The sequence below is a fragment of the Notothenia rossii genome (assembly GCF_949606895.1).
Source record: "Notothenia rossii genome assembly, chromosome: 4".
NCBI classification, from domain to species: Eukaryota; Metazoa; Chordata; class Actinopteri; order Perciformes; family Nototheniidae; genus Notothenia; species Notothenia rossii.
In genome coordinates this window covers 9,888,876-9,916,491 of record NC_136902.1, presented here as the reverse complement: position 1 = coordinate 9,916,491, position 27,616 = coordinate 9,888,876, and the positions used below count along the sequence as shown (strand labels likewise).

General features: G+C 38.3%; 1 protein-coding gene across 2 annotated transcripts; it reads right to left on the bottom strand.

Moving 5' to 3' along the window:
• Nucleotides 1-376: 376 nt before the first annotated feature.
• ada (adenosine deaminase) lies at nucleotides 377-16,241 on the bottom strand. Of its 2 annotated transcripts, XM_079677677.1 has the most exons (12): nucleotides 16,112-16,209; nucleotides 13,420-13,481; nucleotides 12,426-12,548; nucleotides 9,817-9,960; nucleotides 9,290-9,373; nucleotides 8,098-8,156; nucleotides 7,295-7,419; nucleotides 4,004-4,075; nucleotides 3,411-3,512; nucleotides 2,788-2,855; nucleotides 2,563-2,692; nucleotides 377-1,284 (listed from the first exon to the last, which is right to left on the bottom strand). In XM_079677677.1, the coding sequence occupies exons 1-12, from the start codon at nucleotides 16,148-16,150 to the stop codon at nucleotides 1,180-1,182; spliced, it is 1,113 nt and encodes a 370-aa protein (XP_079533803.1). In that variant the 5' UTR covers nucleotides 16,151-16,209; the 3' UTR covers nucleotides 377-1,179. The 2 variants fall into 2 exon arrangements, with proteins under 2 accessions (XP_079533803.1, XP_079533804.1); XM_079677678.1 differs by lacking the exon at nucleotides 8,098-8,156 and having other exon boundaries at nucleotides 9,258-9,373; nucleotides 16,112-16,241.
• Between the last annotated feature and the right edge of the window lie 11,375 nt (nucleotides 16,242-27,616).

Below are 27,616 nucleotides of genomic sequence, written 5' to 3'. Positions count from 1 at the left end.
AAGACCCTGGTTTGTACAGCTAGGTGACCATATTTCGCACCCTAGCGTTAGAATGATCCGTTCCAGAGCCATAAATATTATTGTATGCAGCCTTCGTGTACACGAGCGCAGCCGCAGACAGGAAGTGTTTACATATTTCGGACTAGCATGGTCCCAATGCTCCCATTAATCTCTTTGTATATGAAGAACGGAGGTTGAAGGAGCTGTAAAGATAAAGATCTGTTTTATTACCAATATCTCTTAGTGTCAGGCTTGGGCTCTCTTAACCGTGGTTATCACTTAAAAACCTCTGTACCAAAGGGACATTTTTTATAGTGAAGAAACTTATATAGGACAGACCTAAAAATCTATTTTAATAAACAAACAGACATGCAGGAACATCTTAAAAGCTTTTTTATTATATTCAAATATGTTTTCCATACATGTCATACATGTGTTTTATAAATGGAAGTGCTTTTTTTTAAACAAGTGAAATGAAAATTATATTTTGAATAAGCATATACATCAAAATTGATTAATTATGATATGCTAAACCACATTAAGACACTGGTTTGTCCAGCTAGGTGACCGTAGTGCGCCCCCTAGTGTTCAAATGTAAGACTTCACTTTTGGTATTGAGCTGTTTATGGTGTGAAGGGCAAACATGACAGGATTTCCTCACTCCTCCCTTTAACCAAACAATGGATATTCACAGTAAACCATAAGTATTACATTCCTCTATTATCCTCCTTTAACATCAAATTACCAAGCTTATCCCTCACTTACGTGCTGACAAAATGTTAAAAACTGAAGTAGTTGTGCATTAAAAAGCTTCCCTGATTCTCTTTATAACAACAGGTTGTAAACACAAGATGAAAAATGTTTTCATATAAACAAAATCGGCTTTAAAAACACAAAGCACCCGTATTATTCTTAACTTTGCAGAGCACCATGACATCCTGTGGAAAGTCTCATGTAAACTAAAGTATAAAAAGGTATACATAAGTACTTGGATGGTAGAATACTGACAAAACACAAGCTGGTGATGAACAAATATGTGATGTGAAGGCAGAAGATAAACAGCATTTTTGATATATTAGGTTACAAATGAGGACATCCCATGGTGTCAGGAGATAAAGGGTTCAGAGCGATTCGCCCCTGGGTTAGGTCACGTTTCCTCCTTCCTCCTTCTTCAGATTTTTAAAAGGCGGTCGACTTTATCATCCCGTAGGCCTCGTGCAGTGTCCGGACGAGATCCTTCTTCTCCTCCTCAGGCAGGAAGCTCGACTGAGCAGAACAGATGTTCTACAACACACAAGGAGGCAAACAGGTTCACATTTTGATGTCACTCTCATCTCTGTGCCTGTAGCCATTTAGCTTAGCCAGCCAAATCTAAACCTGTAGTACAACGATAACTAAATCTGCCAACAAGAGGCATTCAGTACATCCAAACAGCAAATACGAATCTGCTATGACTCGCAGTGTGTTACTCCCTTCTTAAAATTCATGTAATAGCTGTTAAACCTTGTAAACTAAGCTTGTACAGGCTCATTTTGTAATGAACCAAACCAAACGTCCAAATGCAGGACTTCCAACTTGGAAAGTCCCTTTTTATGTAAGATGCAATCGCTTTTCTTAGAGACAAAGGAAAAGGGACTAGACAGAGACGATGTATAGGCTGAACAAAGTGATTACAAACACACTCTCTCTCAACTGTCAGCATATGGACACTTTGTGAGGACCTCCTGCTGTTTCTTTTTAACGTGCAGGGAAGTCTGATGACTGACTGTGAATTTATGCAGAATTTCTTCGCTAGATTTAGAAAAAGATCGTTTGGGTTCAAATAAGTATGTTTGTTAGCATACTAAACTAAAGTTACATATGTAAGTTAAGTAGGATACCAAATGTGTTTCTTAAAGGTACATTGGACACAAACAAGGACCCCCTGGTTGAAAGTCCTCCATCCTCTGTGGACTCTACTTTTCACCAGACTTCCTCTTTTAGTCCAGTTATAATTTCTATGGCTTTTAGAGGCTGCCCTGCATGTGATAAAACCAAAACTAGAGGGGTACTTGACACGTAGGCCTGCTAATCGACATATTAACCACCTATAAACCACATTTTACAGTTTCAATAAAACCAGATTCTAATGTTATAGTAATTAATCTAAAGAGGGGCAGATTTCATTACATTTGGAGAGAGGTGAGATAGCTGTTTCCTCCTCTGTTCACTAACCCTCCTCTTGCAGTAGATTCACATCTATACTTCATACTGTATCTGAGTGGTCTCAAACTGTTCATCTAATTCTTGGCAGGAAATGAAATTGGAGTGTTTTCTAAAAATGTAATTTCAGCGTCAATCCGTAGGCAAACCTAAGCGAGTCTGTATGTGAAGCACAATTCTTCAAAACACATTAATATTAAATTATTAATCTGAGGCTTTGGAAGACTTTTTTCGTTTCTGTGTTAACTAGCAACAGAGAAAGGCATTAGCATTCAGAGGACGTCTACACCCCATGCTTTCATTTCAACCCATATTCAAATGCCTTCATCCTGCGGTAATTATTCATGCATTTGATCTCACCAGTCGTTTGAATTCCTCCTCGGTGAATCCCATGTATGTGTGCGCGGTGCTGTAGTCGAGGTGCAGGCTTGAGTTAAAGATCAGAGGGTCATCTGTATTCAGGGAGTAATTAGCTTTGTCATTCCTGAACCTGAAGAAAGGAAACCATTACATCCAATTAAATTAAATACTGCTTTAATGCAATATATATTTACCAGACTGCCATTTAAAATAAAGACAGCTCACCTGATGGCAGGGTGCTGGGTGAAGTCTGGTTCGCAGGCACCTGTCAGCTTACTGGAAATAGGACACACCTGCAATGGGAGCAGCACAGGAAGCACTGATAACATAACGGGGCTCAGTGTGGAGGGACTTGCTTTGGAAAGCAGAGGGTCGCAGATTCAAGTCCCGTAAAGGACCAATAACGGAGACTCGGCTTGTACTTTGAGATAATCAGTTCACCTCCTGGGCACCGCCCCGAACCCCTTGCTCCCAAGGTGTTGTGTATATAATAGCTGCTACTTAATACTAAGTGGGATTAAAGTAGAGTCTAATTTTCTCTGTGTTGCCCTGGTGTGTACATGCATGTGACTATTGGAAGATTCTAATAAATAATCATTTGTATTTCCATTCATTTGCTGCTGTTGTTTTTCCGTCAGCTATGACAGCAGTGGAGGCTCCACTAGAGGTCAGTATATCACTGTTTTCCATACCAGTATACAGTTGTAAGCACATGATAAAAAAACATCTTCTGATTAATACGGTTAACGATAGACAGGGCAATAACATGCTCATTTTTGCATTTATTAACAACATTGTTGGTAATGCAGATGTGATGAAAACTGTATTTATTCTGGACATTTCCTCACCTCGAAGTGCATGTTCTGAGCCAGCAGGTTCTTGTACAAAACTTGGTCTTCCAGGGTTCTGTAACCGTGTCCAACACGTTCAGCTTTCAGCACTTCTACAGCCTAAACATATCAGGACAGGAGTTAGGAGGCAACAGGTTATGATCCACAAAGAAAGAAATCCCTCCTTCTTGTTAATGTCAGCAGAATCTGCAGGCTATTTCTAGAAGCAACTGCTGTGGCACATCTGACCTGTCACTACGAGGAATGGCTTTCTTAAAAAGTGGCTACTTATTATGGGAGTGAGACATACTGTACTGTACTGTAGTTTTACACTAAGGAGGTTAAGACACAGCAGCTTCCAATCTCATGCATCCACATTTGAATTGTGTTTGTGTGTCCCTTTGGTGACCGGTGCGATGCATTTTCCAGACACACTAAATCTTCAACTGACCAGCTTCTTGTTTCTTTTCGATCCCTGCCTCCAATAGCCGCTTAACTGATTTCCATTGTGTGCCTGACTTCATTGTTTTGCTTAGTTGCAGAGACACTTAAGTTCTCGTTAGACATGGAGTTCAGTTCAGTAATGTCTTGTGTTATTGTTGCTCGCTCACCTCCTTCACCACAGACGGCGGGCCCACCTCTCCTGCGTGGACCGTTCTGTGGATCCCACAGCGCACCGCTTCCTGTCAACAAAATCAATCGTGAAATACGTCAGTAACAAAACATCTGGGTTTCACATCTGCAGTACTCCAGCATCACATTACGTTGTTGTGCTAACTTCATTTGTTTCATTGTGAAAAAAGATGTTGCACAACGAGCCCTCTGGTTTGTGCAAGAAGATGTTTTCTTCTTTGCGTTCTTAACCTTTGACACACTGTGTGTTGCGAGCCTAATCTGCAGATATCTTGAGGTCATGTAGTTATGAAGATAACTTTCAATATTAGTGTGTGAGTTGTTTGCCATGTTTTGAAGGAGTTCTGCTTCTTGTTAATTATTGAAGCTTGTTTATTTTCTCTTCCATTAATCAATGCCGCTTGACAGGATTTCAAAACCTCACTAAACTTCACACAGTGAAAAGACATTTCTGGAGAATTGCACAATATGTATAATATAGTTGGAAAGTAAACACATTATGTAATTATGACTCACTTATCCACACCAGATGTAACCCAATACTTAAAAAGGAACCTACAAAATAACATGATTTATTCATTAAACATAAGAAAAGTAAACACTAAATTATTTAATGAAGCATACAAACAAACACACATGAATTGCACTTCATACACACACATTCCAGTCACTATACATTCATAAAAACACACATGTGGACAAAGTAACCAGAATTCAATAAAGTTATAAAAAGTATTTCAATTAAAACAATCAGAAACAATACTGATTTTGCATATTTAATTTAGTGTGATCTCGTGCCTTAAATGGTTTTATGGCATTATTGCTGTTTGATTGCTCTTGATTGATAACGAGCTAATCAACAGAATATCAGCAACGTCTGCAGTTACAATCTCTCAACTCCATTCATTTGATTTTATTGTCCTTTTATTCATATTTGACCAATTAATTGCCGCAAATGAAGTTTGACCGGTCGCAAGAGTATAAAAAAATCCTTGTGAATGCACAACTTCATACCTACACACTCTGTTGAAAGACGCCCATTAATAAATCCTAGTTGGTTCTCTATCTCAAGTCGAGTCACTTAGAGGCAAAGGACTCATAAGTCAAGAATTCATTCCGTTTTTACTGTCCACCTTTCCCCCTCTACACTATTAAGTCAACGCACTACACACATAACGAAACTTGTAATAACAGGAGAATACCAAAGCTAATCACCAGTACCGCCAAGATGTCTATAGGACACTTCCTCCACTTATATCATGTAATGGCTGAAATAATACAAACTGTCTCTGTGTTGACATCACCAATCCTTTTTCCATATATTTCATTTCAGGTCAGAGTTGTTCACCGTCGTGCGCTGATTAATCAACCGCATTCATTATAGTCTGACAGGCCAAATTGATTTACTACTGAGGCACTCTCTGAATTAATCAATAAATGCTGGCTGAAAACTAAATTGGATTTTTCCTGAGAGCAGTCGGTGCTTAAGAGGAAATTGTTTTTAAGAGTATTAGGTTTTACTTCAGCTCTGTGTTGGTTACAGATAAAGTCATTTAAGGCCTCATTGGTTTGAGACAGTAAAAGAAAGGGTCATGCTGGTATTAATAAAAAATCCAGTGCAAAACAAGTCTGAGAAATGGTATCAGCACATTAGTTGATAGTTGATGGCATCTACAGCCAAGGACAGTGCACAGGTACGGGCTAATGTTGCCCGAGCAACAGCCCGTTTGCCCTTTTTGGCTGACCTGCCCCTCTGGAGAGAGCGAGAGTTTTGGGCCGAATCAGCATGATAAGCCCAAACTTAGTATTGTAGTTTCTCGCTGCGGGAAACCCACCTTGTCAGCGCTGTCATCTGTCCCCAATCACGTGACTTTGTTTACAATCTGACAGCTGAAAGCAAAGGAAAGCCCTCCGAGTCCGGCCTCATATGGCTATGGGGGTCATACCAAATGCCTGCATGACTTAGGTGGCCAATCCCCAGGTCAATCTGTCCCCGGAAATGTCCCCGTTTTTAAATATGCTTATATTGATTTTGAGTTTTCTCATGGCAGTTAGAGTATAGGGGCCAATCAGGGGACTTTACTTCCTCTTGACACCGTCGGTTATTTACAAAGAAAACACCTAAATATACTTGTTATTGTGCTTCTTTCTTTCTGTGTCTTTTCATCTGCTCCTTAAACTCCCTCAACGGGCCGCTTTCTCTCTTTTCTTGATCGCCCTCTTCACTGTCCCGCTTCATTGTAGGATTTCTGCCATGTCTCTACCACTTTTGACCATCTCTGTTATTAAGTTATGGACTACTAAATAAATAAGTAATTAGATACCTTGCCGTTACTGCACTCATAAAGAATGATAAGAATAAGAATAATGCGTATTGAACTGGTTTCGTTAGTTAGTGAGTTAATTTAATGTAATTAGTTAGAAGCCCTATTTTATCAGTTGTCCTCAATTTTCTTTAATAGTTACTAACATTAGATATTTTTATGAGATATGGACCGCAAAACAAAAAATGTGCCTGAATAACGAATTTAGCAGTTGGACATAAAAGTAAACTGAGTGTCACTTGCAATGACATTGTTTTTTATTAACCTTTTACATTAAAAACAGGTTAGAATTTTCAAAAGGGTCTTGTGTTTTTTTTCACCCCTCCAAATGTGTGTGCACTTCCCTGGCCAAGGTAATGTGGTGACTTAAACATTTGAGCTAACATGCTAACCTACACTTTAGCAAAGATTAAAGGGCAAGCCATCCAATAGTGGTCATAGATTTTAGTCTCCGAAAGCGAAACCCGTCCTCTCTGAAGCGACAAAACACACCTTTACAAAATTGCCTTAGGATTCCTGGAAATTGTTGGAGCAATACAACTCAATTATATTCCCATTAGCATGCAGCCTGTGGGAACATGAGGTGGACTTTAAAAGGTTTTTACAACCTCATAATAGTGCAATATACTATCAGTAGAAATTATGCCCACTGGGTTTGATTGCAAGGTAAGCAGCCTAATTATGTATTCACACCGTTTGCAATTTTCTTCCAGTATTTACACTTCAACACATACAAGCACAAAACACTCAGCTCTTGTTGATGCAGCAGTTTTTTTCAGCTCTATTGTTGCTGTTGTTGCTATAGCCTACACGTTATTGTGTTTGACTTATTAGGCTATGACTTAAATATACCAGACATGTCAAAGAATGAAACAAAAACATATTTAAACTCCCTCATGCGTAAAACTGTCTTTTAGTATTATGTTAATGTGTTAACACGCTCACCTCATAGGCCTTCCTGTGCCCTGGATTGGCTTCACAGTTTAGGGACTCGTCACCTGCCAGATCCATGGCAACCACTCCTTCGAGCCGATATTTCTTACACAGCTCCACAATGTCCATGGACCAGCCTGGAGAATTTAAAACACACACATATTACTAAACAGTAAAGTCCTGTCAACTCAAAAACATGCAAATGATTAAATGTGCTGATAGTCAAAAGATCATGCTACATATCCATTTGCATCAATCTACATCTATGACAAGCTCAAGACATGTGGAAGTAGCTGTGTTTGTCTAAAAGGAATAGTAGACATTTTGGGTAGTGTGCTTTTTAGCTTTGTTTCCAAGAGATGGTTGAGAAATTTGATAGCACTCTCATGTCTATATGGTAAATATGAAGCTACCGCCAGATAGCTTAGTTTAGGCTGACTTTGCCATTTGTAACAGGGCCGAGCTAGCTACTTCCTACTTTTTCTAGTCGTTCATGCTAAGCTAAGCTAACTGGTACCTAACAGACATGAGATTTGTATCAGTGTTCTCATTTAACTCTTGGCAGAAAAGTAATTTAGCACATTCCTTTATTTTCTCCTCTCACATCTTGGCTTTGATTACATGTATGAAACATAACCTACTTTTACAAAACCAAAACGTTTCATACATCCAAGATCACCATATACACTTAATCTAGATTAGTTTGCAGTATATGAAAGATAGCCTACTGTTTTAGCACCTACTTGGCTCCATGCATTAATGCTATAGCTTAAACAATGATCCTAAAATAGCACTTCTCATCAGCAGTACAATACCAAAATCAGATATCCTCAACACGTTCAGGAAGTCTGTTACATAAAGATGTAATCGGTCACTGTGGGATAATATTACAACATGTTTTTGCAAGAGCTGTAATGTGAAAAACAGAATGGCAGATGCACTTGGCTGCTGGGCTACACAGGAAACAGCTGCATAAATGGAGCAGAGCACATTTGTATACACATATTTAAAATATTTGTACTTTAATCTTCCATTTTACTTGATTTTTATATAACTTGCTTTCATTGCTTAGTTAAATGTTTCTCCAATTCGGTCCATGTTATGAACCAATACCCAAAAGAAAATTCCATATCTGAAAACACATTTGGCAACTACTGGTAACCAGATTCTGATTTGCAACAGACTTGTGACTACAGCCAGTCTTGTGTTACAACAGTTACTTGAACTTGTGCAGCTTAAAGACTGCAGAAAGTATTTTGGCACTGCTGTTGTCATGTTGGACCAACACTATTAGCAACCACTTAATACTGTATATGCTCTGTCCAATGTCATCTGCAGAACATTGACTTCTCATTAGATAGGGTTGGCATTTTCTGTCTTCTGATCTTTGGTTCACAACTTTAGTCCAGATTTAAAAATATCCACAACTATTGGTTGTCAAACAATTGCTATCCCCAGAGGATGAATACTTATGAATTGAACCCTGATTTATTCTCTAACGCCACCGACCATTTGACTTTTTTTTTTTCTTTAACATAAATATCTTTAAAACTATTGAATGGACTGCTATGATACATAGTAGAGAAATTCATAGTCCCCAGAGGATATATCCTAAAAACTTGGTGATCGCCCGACATTTAAGGCCACTATCAAGGCAAAGTTATAAATTGTCATTTTTTCTTTCATTTTCAACTAAATACCCGCAATAGTAATGAAATTACCTTCTGTCTTTTTACTTAACGCTAATTAGCAAGTGCTAGAATGCTAACACGCTAAACTTAGTTAGTAAACATGTAAATTAAACCAGCTTCAAATCCACGTAAGCATTGTCATTTTGAGCATATTGCTTTTTCTGTCCTTCTGTGTTGCTCTTACTCATTATCTAATAACAACAGCTTAGAGACAGCGCAGAATACAGTACATTACGAGCCTTATCTCACAAAGATGTTTGGGCAGACAGGCAACAGTTCATTACTTGGCATGTGGCGCATGCAGCATAGAATGGACCTGGCTTTGATATTGAAGGCCAGCTCCCCGTCACTGAGGCCCTCGTTTACCAGGCGCACCACCTCGTCCGGGCTCAGGTCCCCTCTGAGTGGAGGAAACAATGACTGTGATTTATGTGCAATATACATATAAATACCGCTTATATCATGTATTTTTACAGGATGTGATCTCTTAGTTATACAATTCAACTACTGTAAGACAATCTGTCATAACTGTGCAATATATTCTTTTATTTGTGCTACTGTTAACTTATCTGGATGCTATGTCACTTGCTACACTTTAAATACTGTTACTGTACTTATAGTGGTCCACCTGGACGTGTACTTTTGTAAATTATAATTCTTAATTTTTATCTTCAATACTTTATGCATATCTCTTATTTAACATTTTGCCACTTTACTTTTGCTGTAACAATGTACATTTCCCCTCTGTGTGACTACTAGAGGATCTGATTCGGAAAAACACGCAATGAGTTAAGCTTAATATATCCCTGCCTAAAACAATTAAAAGTTACAGAAATGACTTACTCTTCCTGGTCCCATGGTATGGGATCCACTTTTGTGTTCGCCAGAAAATGTGGGCTGTATCTGACCTCCACATAAATCACCCCCTCCTTGGCTTTGTCTTCAACAAACTCATAGGCTATCCTCTTTATGGCCTCTCTGTCGCCACTGGAAAAAACAACAAAGAAAAACAATATATTAATGACATTGACCTTTGGCTCTGATTATCTGATTATAAAGCCATGTTGGGTAAACTACCGTTTCATATCTGCTCTGTGATAACACAGAGAGTTGCAAGCAGCTATTTTCTGAGATCGCATGATGTAGTATTGTTACATGTGCCAAGAGCAAGGACTGTCTTAGGTAAGAGCTTTTATCTGCGCAGCTCCTCATGCTTGGAACAATCTTCAGCAAGAATTGAAACTGAGCAATCTCATTCCTCTGCGTGTTTTTAAAGCTAGGCTAAATGAAATGATTTTTGATACCATGGGTACTTGTAAATGTCGATAACTATGTAAATGTAGCCTGTAAATATAATGTATGATGTCCTTTATTGTTTTATGTTTCATGTGGAACCTATTTGCTGCAGGTCTCCCTTGAAAAATACATCTATGATCTCAAGGGACCAATCTGGTTAAATAAAGGTTATCTCAGATGTACAAATAAGACACAGCTAATTCATCATATTAACTATGATAGCTTTTAAATATAGCAGTTTAATAATTATCAGTCACTGAAATCATAGCATTAATTTCATTCAAATACCTCACACATAATGTGCACCATCTTTCAAATAGTTATGACTCACTAATAGGCTTATAGTGTTTCATGGGACTCATTTAAAACTATTTTCCACATACACTTAAGGATTTAAAGAGGTAGCGGGGAAAAGTGAAATACTGTATGCAACTGATTGGGGAATTGTTTTTGCTAAATGGAGGTTAGTGTGACTTTTAGAAGAGTAGGATTTATTAAATGTATTCAGCTTCCCTTCTGACAAATACTTCAAATTGCCTTAGAAAGGCAGCATTAGTTTGTGCTACAGGTCATAAAGGATTGATTGGCCATTACAACACAGCAAAGTAAAATGTGTCGTATAAAGTTAGCCTTGCCAACCGCTTATACTAATTGATGCATTTGCAAGACTGTTTGTAAGAGCTGCAACGATTGGTTCATTCACTGCTCGATCAGGAAACTAACCAGAAAATATTTGAACAACATCCGGATCAGAATTGGGTTCATTGCCAAGTTTGCACATATGAGGAACTTGCTATGGTTTGAATGGTGCATAAATAGACAAAGAAAAAGGGAAAAGTTGTAGTAAAAGGAGCAAAAATAGAGCAATTATATAACAATTTTGATGACTATTATATCCACACAAAACATAAATATAACAAGATATAAAAAATACTATAATTAAAAGTGGAGAGCTGTGCAGATTTTTTTTTTAAAAGACAGTTTTTTTCAGGCGCCCTTCCTCGCCACAAACATTTTCATTCAAACCGTAAACATTTTCAGCTTCAATATTTTTAGTTTGTCTTGCCGGCATGATTTAGTGTTGTGACAATAATAGAAAGAACACAGCTCCATTTCACCCTTTCCTTTCCCACATCACATGACGTACACCACAGCTTCCAGCATTCACACAGGTCTGAATGCATGTTGTTCTCCAGCATCCTCTCCTTAACCCCCTGCACACACATCAGCCACTGAGCTTATACAACAATTCTGCATGCGCTAAACTCAGCTAGCATGTTCCCTATGTTGTTGGACACAGGGCTTTCAAGAGCCTCGATACAACAGGGGCCATTCAGCAGAACTGCGCGCTGCAGCCCGGCCTCGACAGACCGTCATTGTTGGTCGCTTTTTTGTGTCTTTATTTGGTCTTTTCTTAACAGTTCAGCAGCCCTGTCACTGGAGGACTAAATATAAGACTCCGGAAAGACTCTACTCTCCTCTTAGTTTGGTTGCCAGGGTGTCACTTGATCTCGATAAAGTTGTGTTCCTGTTCCGCATGTCTGGCATTTAAAATCCACTCCCCCATCATCAATCACAAACTGCACACTCCGCTTTTAACCCTTCAAATGCATCATAACTCAGATAATATAACTGTGCATGTGTGTTGCTTGCTGCCTGGACATTGGGCGACTGTGGCTGCGAGGGAGTGCGGTCCTCTTTCAACCAGAAGGTTGTGGGTTCGATCCCAGCCCATGCAGTCAACATGTCGATGTATCCTTGGGCAAGATACTTAACCCTGAGTTGCTCCCGATGGCCAACGGTGTGTGAATGTGTATGAATGTTAGGTCCTATAGAGTAAGGTACACTGCTCTGTATGAATGGGTGTGAATGGGTGAATGACATGTAGTATGTAAAGTGCTTTGAGGGGTCTTAAAGACTGGATAAAGCGCTATATAAGTACAGTCCATTTACCATTTACCATTTACCCTCATACAGGTGGTGGAGAAACATTCCTGCAACACTAACAAAGTGAACCCTGACTCTTAATCACTTCCAATCTGGCAGTTTGCACTCCCTGTTACCTGTTCAGCAAGAAAACACCTTTGGCACTAATTAAACTACCAACTGTATCAAACTGAAAACTGAGTAATTGAATGAAACATGTCAGCACTTACGCAACCACGTGCATGTACGTTGCGAACTTCCCCAGGAACTCCGTGAGGGTGGCCGGCTCTTCAAGGATAATAATCTGCGTCATCTCCTCCTTGGTGTTTGCTGGCAGATGAATGCCGCGTCTCCTGGAGAAAAGTGAGTGGGGGAAATGAAACAGTTCAGGGACAGTTTTGACATTTAAAGGTGTACTTATTTTAAATGTATCCCAAAATCGACAAACTCTTAAAAGGGCCCTATTTTTCTCATTTTCATTTTCAGGTTCATATTAGTATTTGGTACCTCTACTGGGACATGTCTCCATGCTTCAATGTTCAAAAAGCTCTTTATTTTTCTCATACTGCCTGTGCTGCAGCACTTCTTTTCACCCTCTGTCTGAAACCAGAGCCCAGTCTGCTCCAATTGATTAGCTGGTTGTTTAGTTAGCTCTGTTGTGATTGGTCAACCACTTAGAGATGTTCCGCCCCTTAGCTTATCACGTTCAATGTGTCGGAGCGCTAGCCAATAGGAGCGCAAGTGTTACGTAGTGACGTCACTATGTTCAGGAAGTAAACAAAGGAGTCAAATGGAAGTGTTTCAGGCAGTCGAACCATTTACATGCAGTTAGTTTACACACTACAAGAAAAGGGAAAACCCAAAAAGAGCATAAAAGGGCCCCTTTAAAGATGAACAGTGGGTTGCTGTTGTGTGATGTTTTGAAGCTTTTGTAGTTAAAGCTGCTCACACAGAGAATCTTGACCCAATGTATCCTGTATTATCCCTTTAGAACTTTAGCATCTTTTAGCTCATCAATTTGGCTTTTATGGGCACTTCCAGTTTTAATTTCCTATTGCTTATTGGCTCGAGCATTATATCTCTAAAATGCTAGAATGTCTATAAGCAGGTGCTCTATAGTTACCTTATCCATTATTAATATTTATAAATACTGTATTCAATTAAACGGGTGGAGTAGCGTTTCAAACTTCACAAAGGAACAATTATATTTTCTTAACGACTCACTTGGCAACATCGAGAATGGTCTGCACCCGGATGGCTCCATCGAGGTGCACATGAAGCTCAACCTGTCGAGGAGGAAAATGAATCAAAAATGTTTTATTAACCTGTCAATCAAAAGTAGTTCTAAAGATTAGAGGGAAAACATTTAGCAAACGTTCCTTGATGGGGCGGTTGCAATTCAGTCTTTTAGCTGCCACCCATTGTGAATGCAGCGACATGACTGATCAGCGAGTGGTTCGAGGCAAGAGAAGGGTTAAACTAGTTGAATGTTCTGGCTCTCCTTCAAGCGCCGAGAGCTCTGATTTATTCAGACAGATGACAGATATATTTACGCTTCTCCTCTGAAGTCTCAGTCAGGGTGTGTTCAAACTGAAACAAAATCTGACAGCAGATATTGAATTCATATTTTGTGGTTTGGAAAGAAGAAAATCAAATGAGTGTGGTTGTGAATAAGAAGCAGCTTGTTCTCTTTTGCTTCAGCAAGACTTTATTTGGGATAGTGATTTAGTACTGCCAACTTCAAGGCCCTTGTTTTTTCACTAATAACTTTTGACTGAGTGATCCAACAAGGATGATCAACTGAATGTTAAAACAAAATTCAACATTAGTTAAAATATCAGTAAACATGTTGGATCCATAGAGATTAAAAAAGAGCAGTCACTGATAAATAAATGATTACATCTTAAAGTCAAAACAATAACGACCAACTAAAACGTGAACAAAATCCTGTTAGAAACACGTCAGTCATCAGCTTTTCAATATTTCTCGTGCGTGCGACTAAAACAATTAATAATGATTCATCCATTGACATGGAATTAATCAGCTCAGCCTTCAAGCCTAGAAAAGATCGAGCAAAATGTTTACACCAAGAAGAGATATGTTAGCAGCTCGAGCCTCTATGTTGCTTACATCTATTTTCTTCCCTTAAAAGCCTGATGTGATGAGACCGCTTGCAGCTGGTTAACCCATAAACAACAGCAGGATACTCTTTCAGTACACACTGCACTTCCTGCAGCACAAAGTGGTGATTTATATAAGTAATTGTATACTAATGACATTGTTCATGTATAGTTAATGAGAAGCACCGCACCAAATTACAGTTGTAACTCAACCAATAAAACCTTTTGCCTTCGACCAGAATCCGTTTTTTATTAAAGTTTTGTATTTGTGAAAAATGTATATCAATCAGAAGCTTATTGCAACCAGACAATATTACAAAAGAAAGCGGCACACATATTGTAGTTTAGGCTTCTCAATTGTGAAGGTTTTGACACTTTTTTGTTTCCTTATCTGATCCAGTTGTATATCACTGTAAACCTATACAGATATTTGACCAAAGCAAATAGTTGATTGATTGAAATAAAATAAAACATAAACTTTTTTAATAACAAATACAAATATGCACAGGTTTTTCCTGCAATTATTGAGGCAATAATCAGGAGATTAAACACTACTTGAAAGTAATTATTGGTTGTTGTTTCTTATCAATTCCATTTATAACATGAGCACACACTGATCATGACTGTGTAGTCATATTGTTAATTTAGTAAGTGTATGAAGCACGGATGGGGGTATAATTTGCACAAAGCAAATGAATATTTAATGAGACTATCTCTGCAAGCAGTCTCCACCGACCTGTGGCCTCGCCTTTAATAATTCATGATCGATCTCTCTCTCTCTCTCACACTCTCACTCTCTCTCTCTCACACACACACACACACCCACACACACCCACACCCACACCCACACCCACACACACACACACACACACACACACACACACACACACACACACACACACACACACACACACACACACACACACACACACACACACACACACACACACACACACACACACACGGAAACAGAGCCCACTTCACTCTTTTTAGTGAGTTTGTCATTTCCTGTCTCTTATCAGCTTTCAGCTTCTGGTGCACCAGGTACCTGCTCAGTCAGCACTCCAAAGGTTACACTGAACACTGAGTTTACATTTCACACATGAGTGCTTAATGTGCTTATGCAACTAGCTGTAAACTAAAGGGGCATTTCACTTCAAGGTATTGTTATGAAAGCCAGTTGTCTCTATACCAGCCAATACAAATAACTACCATAAATAATTCAAGCAAAGATTATGCAGTAATAATGTTTTTCTGTATGTGTTTGTATTGCAGTGTGAATAAGCTCTCATGAATTAAAAGGAATTCCCACAAGCTTGTATTACGCTAATGCAGAAGACAAGGTGTTAAGAAGCCGGATCCAAGTTCACAAAATCAGCCTTATTTATTTGCTCCATGGCAAACATTGTATAGCCTATAGACCAAAAATGTTAAAGGTGTGTCGACTTGCACAATGAATAGAAAAACACTTATAAAAGCGTTTTTCATTCATCACAGTGTCTGTGTGTTGCGTGTAAAGCCGGGTAGTCACATGTCAAACTGCAAGCTTCCGTGTTTTATACACAAGCAGAAAGCTCTATAAGCTATGGCCCTATGTATTTTTTTTAAAGCTCAAATTAGTTTTTTTTAACGTTTCCAAGCATTTTCTTGTCATTCTTTTGTTCATGAGCACCCAAACAGAGATTACGGGAGTCAAAACGTGCGTAAAACCAGGAAAAATTACGCCCTTATATAACAAATACCTTTACATGTTAACCATTAATGCTGTCATGTTGTTCCATCTGCTGATAACGTACCTTTGGCTTGTTGAATACCACTTCCTGACATTGGGCCATCGTACAGAGCCTGCTACCGGAGAGTCTGCTGGAGCAAAGAGAGTTGAAGCCTGCAGCAGCTCGACTGGCTATTATATGCATGACTCCTGGACACGCCTTCGTTTATCAAACAGCAAAAACAAAAAAGCCGCAACGGACGAAACCGGAGTCTGTTGAAGATGAAGCTGCAGGTTCACGGTGTTTTGATCAACACATGTTTGTGCTAGTCTGCAGCAGGTGGACGGATTAATGGCCCTGTATGGCAGCAGCTTTGCAACCATGTGATGAGAGCTTTACAGACGAGCTAATTAATTATGTCAACAAGAAACAAACGTAAGTGTATGTATGTAAAGTATAGGCTGCAAAAAGTAACTTTCATTAGATTAGATTTAGTTGAATGGTCCAAAAGTGAGCCATTGTTTTGTTATAGCAGCATAGGCATTGCACATACATTCATATTATAACAAATATGAAAACATACATTGATGATATACATAGAAACAGTAGAAAGATATACATCTATTAGAAACGTCAATAAAGGCAGAAAAAGCTGAAATAGACCTACACATAAACATAGTAAATAATATACATTGCATAATGTCATCATGTTACATTATATAATAATTATGATTAATGTAGAGAACTCGATGCCAGTTATAACAAAGAAATTATTTACTACACACGTCAATCCAGTTATAATGACATAAGCAATAGCTCACGACAGGGCGTGGTATATGCTCATTATATCACTGCTGAGGGTCGTGGTTCGGCCCGACGCGAAGAATGCAGTTTGCTTTTGAGCCCAACTGTATACAGTTTTTTTCAGAGGCGGAGGGATACTGACTTGTTGTGAAAAGTAACTACAATTCTACCCATGATATAAGCTCATTATATCACGACTATGAACCAATCAGATTGCTTGATTTGACTTTTCGGTTTTATAATGTAGGTTATAAAGACATCTATACATGCACATACTGTACATCAAGTTTTCTTGACTGAGTTTTCACAAGAGTCAAGACTATAGGCCCGATGAAAAAGAACAATATTCTTCTAGTCCATTTGTATGCATTAAGTATTTATTTGTATGGTTTTCACGTTATAATACTTTCACTTGAATACATGTTTAAATATGTTTGTTCTTCTGTTCACCTAATTTGTTCAGCTTTGAATACCTTGTTACTTTGAAAGCAATAATAAAGAGTACAATTCCTTGTTAATGTACACACACTTGGCCAAATAAGATTATGCTGAAATTGACAATTCTATGTGTATTTGGATGCTAACATGTTTTTACTTGTAACAACCTACGACATTGGCTCTACCATAAAATTGCTGATATAACAATGTTTAAAGCTTAAATTTTGATCTTCAGTCAACACATTCAAATCTGAAAGCCCAGTTTGTGTCAAAAGGGAGGATTTACTCATAATACTTTTTTACAGTTTTGGTTTCAATAAAGTATTCATGTTTAACTTTACTAATGCATTGCATGGGATTATAGAACAATAAGGGGTATAAAGCCAATATAAAAATAAAAAACCGACAATATTTCACATCCACAATCCACTAAATCTAACAGCTGATGTCAATTTTTCAAGTGTCAATGGTTTAGCTGCTTTGGCTGCATATTTGCATTTTTAACCAGCAGTGTCCTCTTCTGAAACTAACACCATCAGCTTGTTGCCGTGTGGGTGGGTGGGTGTGGGTTTGCTACTTCCACTTCCAAATATCTGCTAATGATACAAGAAAGCTTTGTGGCTTATTATTTTCGGGCTTTGAAACATTGTGAAATGGTTGCCCTGGTTCCTTTATGTAGAGTTTCCTTTGTGAGGTCTCTAGTAGATCTTGTAGTCATAAGAGCTAACAAGTCATATCAGCAAAGATAAATTCACAGTTTTTTCATTTAATATTAAATATGGTATCGAATATCTACTACTTTACATCAAGGTACAGTTCTAGTTATAAACCCTTTCAAACTGTGCAGAGGTTTCTTTCACATAAAGCAGGCGTTTCAAACTCAATTTCATTGCGGGCCACATTAGCATTATGGTTGCACTCAACGGGCCGGTTGTAACTTTAAGACTATATAAATATACATATATAATATGCATTAAATAATGTATTATATTACATTATTGGCTCTGCATTGGATTATTAAACGTTCTGGTAATAACTTCAAAAAAAAGCAGAAGTCTATAGTCAAATAATTGAAAGCAAATATCCAACAACTACACCAATTGTATTGTATATTATATTCTTTGCAAGCTCTTGCGGACCACATAAAATGAGGGCCTTGAGTTTGACACCCCTGACATAAAGCATAATTTGGTTAATTTACCATTTACAGTAGCACCACCTTGTGGTTGTAGCCCTCAGTAAGCATGCAGTGTTTTATCAATGGACATTGTGTTCTTGATTCTGATAAAACTTTTGTATTGGAATAAATAATATATTTATTATGATTGTTTCCCCTCCTCAGCTGCTTATAATATATTGTGGCACACTGGAATGTACAGCAACAAGTGTCAATGACCAAACGGTTTAGCGAATCACTTTTTAACATTATCCTGATAAGAAAGATCCTGCAATAAAAACCCATGACAGAAATGTGTCTTCTTATCTCAGAGCCTTGGTTTCACTTGTCCTTGCAGTTTTATACAGGGATAAAACACAGACTTTGGCACCATATTTGAAAAAATGCATCACAAGTTGTGAAAGTAGTGCTTGTAAAGTATTACCCACCATTCAGAAATATATAGTATATTTCTAGATTGTGTTGGTTATTGAGTACATAAGGAACACGCTAGGGAAAATTATACACAAATAACTGAAACAAATTCAGTCAAAATAATAAAACAATTGAAAAGGCCTCAAGTACTTATAAAGCACCATCTAGTGGCAGCAGAAATAATTAGTTTGGTTTTCGATATGAGTGCCTTACAAATGAACATAATACTGGATTGGTGTATGAAATAAAAAATAAATAAATAATTGACTTTATTTATTTTTATTGTAAATTTATTACAATAAACAATAATAATAATATATACATTTTTTTGTTTTTTACTTATAATAATAATTATAACAAAGTACAACAAAAATATTCTCAAATAGTCTGTCCCGTTCAACAGGGGCAAGAAGAAGCTTAAAAAAACCTTTTCTGGTCCTACCCCCTCTAGCATTTCACAATGTAAGGTTAGTGGTCAATGAGATGTTAATATGGTGCTTTACCAACCACTGTGTATAGCGCACGGTCACGTTTGACCGCTACAAACCAAATCTCTGGCAAAAAATAAATTGCTCCATACTTTCTCACAATAAGGACTCAGACACAGCTTTTTGTGAATCATATGCGGTTAACATTGTAAAATGTCAAAGAAAAAGCACCTTAGTCAGGATATAGTAGGCCTATTTCATACCTGTTTTTCATTTATTCTCTTATTTTTTTATAAATATAATGATTATATAAACGTGTGCCTCGTTTGCCTTTGAGACCCACTGAGATAACACTGAGAGAGTCCTTTAGCTCACTGAGTCTCTCAGTCTGACAGGAGAGGACTCTCCTCCACTTTGTTGTTGAAAAAACTCCTTATATCCGTTAGCGTAGCTCGCTAGCACCAGAAGCTAACAACAACGATCTCCGGTACCGGTGAGCTCTCTCTCTCTCTCTCTCTCTCTCTCTCTCTCTCTCTCTCTCTCTCTCTCTCTCTCTCTCTCTCTCTCTCTCTCGCTCGCGCACACAAAATGGCTCGTTCCACACACACACACACACACACACACACACAGAGCCGAGCCTTAATGAAACACAGAGACCCAGACGTAATAGTACTGCATCATATTATTTTCGAATCAATAATTTTTCAATTTGTGTTTTTTTTTTTTTTAATCTTTTAAAAAAAATGTTTATAACCATCTTTCCTCCTGGTCTCTCGCGCCCCCCCTGGCATGCCTCTGCGCCCCCCCCCTCCCCCCATTTTGAGAACCACTGTAGTAAACATTAACATAACATTGTAAGAAAGCAAAACGAACCTTCGAGAAAGCTTTTGCTCTCAGACTTGGTGAAATTGTGTAGTGTTGCTTACCTCCAGAAGGACTAGTGCGTTTCCCAGTAGACAGAGCTGTCAGAGCGGTTCCTCTCAGAAGAGCAGCCGCTGGGCGGAGTCACAGAAACGCTCAACTGATCTTCACTCCCCGACCGTTAGTGCCAGTCAAAACCATGTTTTATACCGCTTTGTTTCAACCACTGCCGTCTCACCGTTCCCCCGTGTCCCGCCCTCTCTGTCTGTCTGTGTCTGTTTCGCCTGCAAGACTTCTGGTAGACCAGCATAAATACCAGCTTCACCAGCATAGACCAGCTTAACTACCAGCTAAAACCTGCATAGCCCAGCATGACATCCATGCTGGGCTATGCTGGTTTAGCTGACCAGGCTGGTCTTGAACCAGCAAGACCAGCCTGGTACACCAGCTAAAACCAGCAACCATCTTAAACTGGTATAGCCTATGCTGGTTTTTTCAGCAGGGCAATCATACAGTGTAGAAATACTACACTATAAGTAAAAGTCCTGCCTTGACTTGAGTAAAATTACAAACGTTTTGGCCTCAAAATAGTAGTCTTCATTATGAGGGCAAGGGCCTATTCATACACCTTATATATTTAAATATTCTACCATAATTATTGATGCATTTATGTGTTCATTCCATGATGAAAGTAGAGTTTATTCACATATACTGGGTAGCATAACCTATAATAATATATGATATTACACTAGTTGATTCATATGTTGTATTAATTATCCAAATGTGCAAAGTAACAAGTAAATAAATCTGTAAAATAAGTGCAGTAAAAAGTACAACGCTTGCCTACAAATTGTAGTGGAGAAGAAGTAAAAAATAGCATAAAGTTAAGATACTCAAGTAAAGTACAATTAATTACATTTTACTTAAAGGTAACCTATCATGCAAAATGCACTTTTGTACGTCTTTTATACATGAATATGTGTCCCCGGTGTTCCAGGGAACTCACCAAGTGTCAAAAAACACAACCCTCTTTATTTTCCTCCATACCCAAATCTCTTAAAAAGGGGCTGCAACGGATCTGGTACAGACTGATCCAGATCTGAACACTTCTATGACGTCACAGAAGTGGCGATGGCCAACTCCATGAATCAGGAGGAGACAGCCACGGATATTGCCGTTCGAAAGCGCTGGAGAAGCTGTAGCACATATTTCAGGCCACCAGATGGTGCTGTTCTCACTGAATCCGAGCATGAAAGACAGTGTTAAATTGAACGAAATGAGGAATGGATAAAATGCATGATCTGTTTGGTATTTTGAAAAATGAAAAGTATAAATATGCCATATATAGTTATGGTCCTACACTATATTATTCAAATATAGCATGATAGGTCCACTTTAAGTACAACTTGAGTGCATGTACTTAGTTACATTCCACCAAGACTCTCCGTTTATCTCTATTTGGTTGCAACCATTAAGCAGTTTTTGTAATTGTCTTCTACATCTATATTTTTTATTATATTTTTTATTATATCGTAACTTAGTAATTTTTTTTAACATGTAACATTAAGCGGTCTGTGGCTCTTTCCTGCTGTAACGAAGCAAATGTCCCCTCTGTGGGACTAATAAAGGTATTCTGATTCGGATTCTGATTGTTTGTCTTACAAGGCCAATCAAATAGGATGTGACGAGACAATTAGTTGCTGGTGTTTTCTTTTGTTTAACTTCGGCCAGCTTTCATCCTGTTTCTGGTCTTGATGCTAAACTAAACAAACGTCTTTTAGCTGCATCATTTAATATCAAGTGTACAAAATGGGACTGTGATCCAACTTCCCCTTTTATCTTTTTCTGATATAGTGCATGAACACATTAACACAAATGTTGAGATATTCCTGTAAAACTGTACAATAGTGTTTCCTGCAATAACTACATTGGCAGGACATAATGTGAGCGTACACTATTTGACCAAAGTATCACTAACACCCACTTGTTTTTTCTTTGGGAAGACTTTCCCACACAAATGTTGGGCAATAAGGCTCTCAGTCTGTTTCAGTAAATCCCTATAAGGTGCTGAGTTGGATCGAGTTGTGTTCATCAGTGTTCTTATACAAAACCGTTCCTCCTTTGTAGAACATGTTCATTCCCTGAAATGTTGCCACAAAGTTGGAGTTATATGATGAAATAAACAAGGAATAGTTTGACATTTTAGGAACTTTTCCTATTCCCTTTCTTGTCAAAACACTTTCTTTTTCAATTTGTGGTTTTATGCAGGACTACAGTAATTCTTGGCCGGGGGCAGTGACTTCCTAGGGTCTTGCTAAACATATTCTACACACGTCTTTTTCGTGCGGATAATGTGTGTAGTTAATTTTGTAACTGTTAACTTTTTCAGTCTTTATGCTAAACTACATATGCAAACATAATGTTAATAATAATAATAATAAATGGGATTTATATAGCGCTTTTCTAGACCCAAAGACGCTTTACATTATGAGTCAGGTCGACAAACAAAACAAGAACAAAAACACAAACAAAAACAAAAAAAACAAAAACAAAACAAAACAGAAAAGCAGTCAGGAGGGTGTTGGTTCAGAGGGGGGAGGGGCGGGTTTAATAAAGCTGGCTTATCAAGAGTTAAAGATAAACGAAGATAAACTGAGAATAGAGTTGTAGTAGCACAGGCAAATCCGTAGTACGCAGTACGGGACGACGTGCTTCACTTAAAATGACCTACCTGGCCTTCAGACTTGTGTCCAAAAAATGAAGCAGACTTTTTAACGTTGAGTCAGTTGATGGATCTCCAGTCTCAAAACAGCTCTCTGGTTTGTTGGATCTGTCAGAGTGCTGCTTGGACATGGTGGCACAGTACAGCCAATATTCTGGTCAAAGACAAACCTTTCCCCAGATCTTCAGCTCACCTCCTACTACAACTACCTGTCCACTCCTTAGAAGAAACATGACTCTGAGCTGTCCTAATTACAGACAATTGGGTCTGGACAGCTTTTCAGAAGGCCAGTGATTGTTGTTCTGGGTTGCATAATCCTCTGCTATATAAATGTCCAGCAGGGGGCAGTGAAACATAACTTAAACTATATTATATATTTGCTGTTTTGTTTTGACAATTGAAACTAAAGTGGGGTCAAGCTAAACTATGAAAACAGCCTCAAACCAGAAGTAGGTCAACACAAGATATGGACATGCTTTCTGACATATAGTGTTAGATAAGTACTCTACTTTACACTACTACTACTACTACTACTACTACTACTACTACTACTACTACACTTTGCTTTTTTAAATTGTAAAGCACGCAGTCGGAGGTTATTTAGAAGAAAATGTTTTACATTTTGGTTTTTATCGTCTGCATTTAAATATAGGTCAAGACTTGATGATTATAGCTGTGTATTAAACCTTCATTATGTTCAAATCTACCCATCCATCAAACCTGAGATCTAGATTTAGTCCCTGACCAATTAACCCATTTCATTTTGAATCCACCTTCCTTATTTCACTACTGGTTCTATCATCTACAGCGCAGCATTGATTTGGTCTGTGTGATGGAGGAGGGTCTCTTGCTTTTCTTGTGTTGAAGTAACCATTTAATATGACACTAAAATGTAATTATTGTATCTTCATATTCTGTCCAGTACAACAGACATATCTTCACAGCAGATCATCATCAACTACCCTTACTTGGCCACTAGAGGTCTCTTTGACCTTTCTAAACAAGTATTTCTTCAGCATCTGATTCAAGAGCGACTGAAATGACACTGAGGGTTAGAGCTTTGTGTTCCAGAGCAAATCATAACACATAAACATGACTTTTTTTCACATTATACATTTATGACATTATAACTTGTCATAGAAGGTAAAATGGGGGTTTTGTGTCACAGTGTAAGTGTAGTCAGTATGCACAGTAGAAAAGCAGCTAATTCAGGTTTAAAAAATCATGGTTTTCATTTTTAACACCTGTGATTTGTTATTTCCATTGAACCGAAAATATAACTACAGTAATGACTCACTGCCATGTCGTTTAGACTGGGGGAGGGAAGACGAAGTGTCACACTGATAAAGAAATGTCGGTTCAATCCTGTATTTTGGATGATATCATTGATGGCAGTAACCCACCTCTTTAATTAGGGGCCTTTAACATCACAGTTAGAGATCATATTACACCTTCACACAGAGATCTGTACCAGAATCTAATTAAAATAATTCAGGAAATGTATAAACATGGTGAAGGTGACTATGCATGCTGTTTTCAAAAGTTAGGAGACGTACTTTGTGTCTGAACAACGTTTTGTTCATGAGTTATTGATCCGTGAAATCCGAATATGCCAATATCGTTCCAACTTTACTCAACTGTTTTCAAATGACCAGTGAGAAAGCAACAGCAGATTCTGTTGCGCTTCATTACTGAACCAATTCACCCGTAATTCAGTTATAGAGCAGCGTGTCGTGTTCAGCGATCACTGTTTTTTCTCAGCACTTCCAACTACCTTTATACTCATGGATTCTGAGCTGTACTTAAAATCTTGTTGGTGTTATCACCGGACATGAATAATTCAATTTACCAAGATATGAACAATAACATGTAGTGTTGCTCCACCCTGTTCCAAAACATTCAACAAATCATGCAAATTGAAGCTGAATTATTCCAAAACTAGTTTAAATGTTTCTCTAACAATATCTTGGTAGTGTATCTCTTATAATCCTAAAAGTTCCCTCCTATGTGTCCGCTGCTTGCAATAATAGTTTCCAGGACAGTGATTAAGAAACTCCTGAGTGAGCGTCCTGTGTTTCAGCTGTCAGCAGAATATATCTTCCCCATAACTCATGTTAACGCACAATCTCAGCAAAAAATATTGACTTTGTGTACCTTGCTAGGAAGTGGTCATCTTCATGAATTGAGTTTGTGTTCCTTATTTATTTGTTCCCATTTATTTTTAGCAACTGTTGCTCAAATTGGATGTGTTGGTTTTGGTGTGTCAGTAAATGCTATTTCCACACTGTGTTGCTGCAATTATCTCTCCACAAACAAGTCCTGAACTCAGCCATGGGCAAAGAAAGTTCTGCATAATGGAGAGGATGATGAGCCAGCAATATGGAGACATAGTTGTTTACATACCCCCGTATTGCATCCATTGTGTCAGGGGATTTATAGCAACATAATTGTAGCAAAACCAGGACCAAGAATCTGCATGCTAGCGTCTCAGTGATGCTGTACAAAATGCTAAAATAAGCATGATAAAAGTAAGAATGCTAATCCAATGATAAACTTGTATCATGTTAACAGTTATCCCCATCTTGATGTAGCTTATAGTATAGTCTCTATACTCTATGCATTACATTAATGCACACAATGTTTTATTCCAATCCATTGCAATGTAACTGTATACTGTTATATTTGACTATATTTTTTATTATTTTTAATTTATAGTTCTCTACCTTTGTTTTTAATTCTTGTTTTACTTTGATGTATGCACCACGACACAAAGTCAAATTCCTCGTACGTGTAAACCTGGTAATAAACCTGTTTCTGATTCTGAGTGTAATACAGTATTGTGGGCTGAGTGTTGCAACTGATTTCCGAGATAGATTAGATTTCAATTTGATTTGATTCAATGTTAATTTAATCAGGGATATTTATATTTCAGTTCCAATTCTCCCTGGAAATGAAAGAGATTTGCATCGAACAAATGCTCTAAGAAGTTACCTGTTGCTTTGTTAAACATATTGATGAACACTGTTTGGAAGTTTGTGCCAATCCATGTAGTAGATGTTGATGAATTTGATTTCACTGTAACCTGTTGTTTGCACCATTTGTAAAGCTGGGGGCTCAAGTATTCTACACACCGATTCTCTGTTCAAAAAGTCATAACAAACCCATCAAATAGTTGTTGGAAAAATGCAGTATTTCAGACCAAATGGGTGTACAGGTTGCCGGCCCAAGATTGATATCGCCGTCCCTATAGAAAGCAGATTAGGAAACAATTTAAAGCTACATAAATACTGCACATAATGTTCCTAAGTGGCTGCACAGGTAGAGCAACATTCATTGGGTTTTAATACGACATGTGATGTTGTACAGACAGTCGTTTCCACATTTTCTAATCCATCTGTCAGTGCAGCTGTTACGATGAGTAGGTGTGAATGAGTGTCTGGACGGTCTTTGCTTTTCTTTTGTCGCTGTATACACACGGCGGTGACCTCTACTCCGTGTACGTCAGGAGGAGAGCTTAAGTCAAGGCGATGTCCTTATCGTCAGCTCTGGGAGTTCCTGTGGCAACATTGTGGGATTTTCACACATCAAACTGGAATGTCTGGAATTGTAGGTGTCACTTTAGAAAAAATATTTTGGCTTCCGCAGAGTTATCCATGTTTGGAGAGCCCTGGCTGTGTGTATCTACTACAGTAGATGTTGACAATTACATCTAGATACACATTAATTGTATATATATGGCAGTCATTTGCCGTCCACAAAGGACTTGCATAATCAGTTTTTGAAAAGAAAACCTTTTTCTCTGGTAAGTTTGCATTTTTTTCGGTATGTGGAATTTTAGGTAATTACCGTATTTAGTCTCTGGCTGAGTGGCCAGCCTGAATTAAATCATGTCTCAGTTGGTCATGTTGGATATATTAAGACCGCTTTGGACCATTTAAGTTGTATATTACATCACATAACAGCTGTGCACCTGTAGCATTTCATCTGCAGTTTCAAAAGAGCAATTTCATGGGAAATGGCCATCTTAGTGGTTAAAGTGCTTTTTCTTGACATTTTCCTACTATTAAGAGGAGGCTGTTTAAAGCGGCACTTTGATCCACACCAGAAAAATATCTAGTGGTCATTTAACAAAGAAGTAATTGAGCTCTACGGTCTGATTTCCAGACAGTGTTAATACAGACGTCATTATCTACAGTGCAATGCCCTTGTAAGAGGAATGCTATTTGAGCTGAGGTTTTTGAAGGAGGGCTAAAAAGAAGGATGGAAAAGAAACAGACGGACAGACACAGTGCAGTTTGGGCGTTTATTGTGTCTAAAAGGGATCAGGACAGCTCTGTCTGTGACCTCTGTCGGGTGTGGTGGTGATCCATTGATGCCCGTCATCACAATCCCTCTCCTTACAGGAATAATGAGTCACTATAACTCATTACATCAACATTATACCCATAGTACAACTCCCACGTGCTTTCCGATTTGAGGCTGAACCACTTGCACATTGTTTGCTATGTCTGACTCTTCACAGCAAATCTGCCCTCTTTGCTGAAAGGATACCTGCAGATTTGGCACCTCCAACCTGCCAATGACTGGAAAACTTTCAGCGACACTTGGTGCCAAAACCTCAGACACCAATTCCCAAGTGGTCTGTATGTTATGCATGTGTGAAATATTGTCCTGGGAAAAGATTTGGGTATTATTTGGGGCTGCCCACAGCCTGTTTATTCACACTCAAATCAGACTTGGCACCA

Bases quoted from the DNA above. Each gene is read 5' to 3' on its own strand.
- ada (XM_079677678.1), bottom strand. From the start codon at position 16,231: ATGCATATAATAGCCAGTCGAGCTGCTGCAGGCTTCAACTCTCTTTGC. The intron at 9,374-9,816 runs GTAAGTCATTTC...TCCTCCACTCAG, and splicing joins ATACCATGGGACCAGGAAGA to AGGGGACCTGAGCCCGGACG. The intron at 2,693-2,787 runs GTGAGCTGTCTT...TCCTTTCTTCAG, and splicing joins ACCCAGCACCCTGCCATCAG to GTTCAGGAATGACAAAGCTA.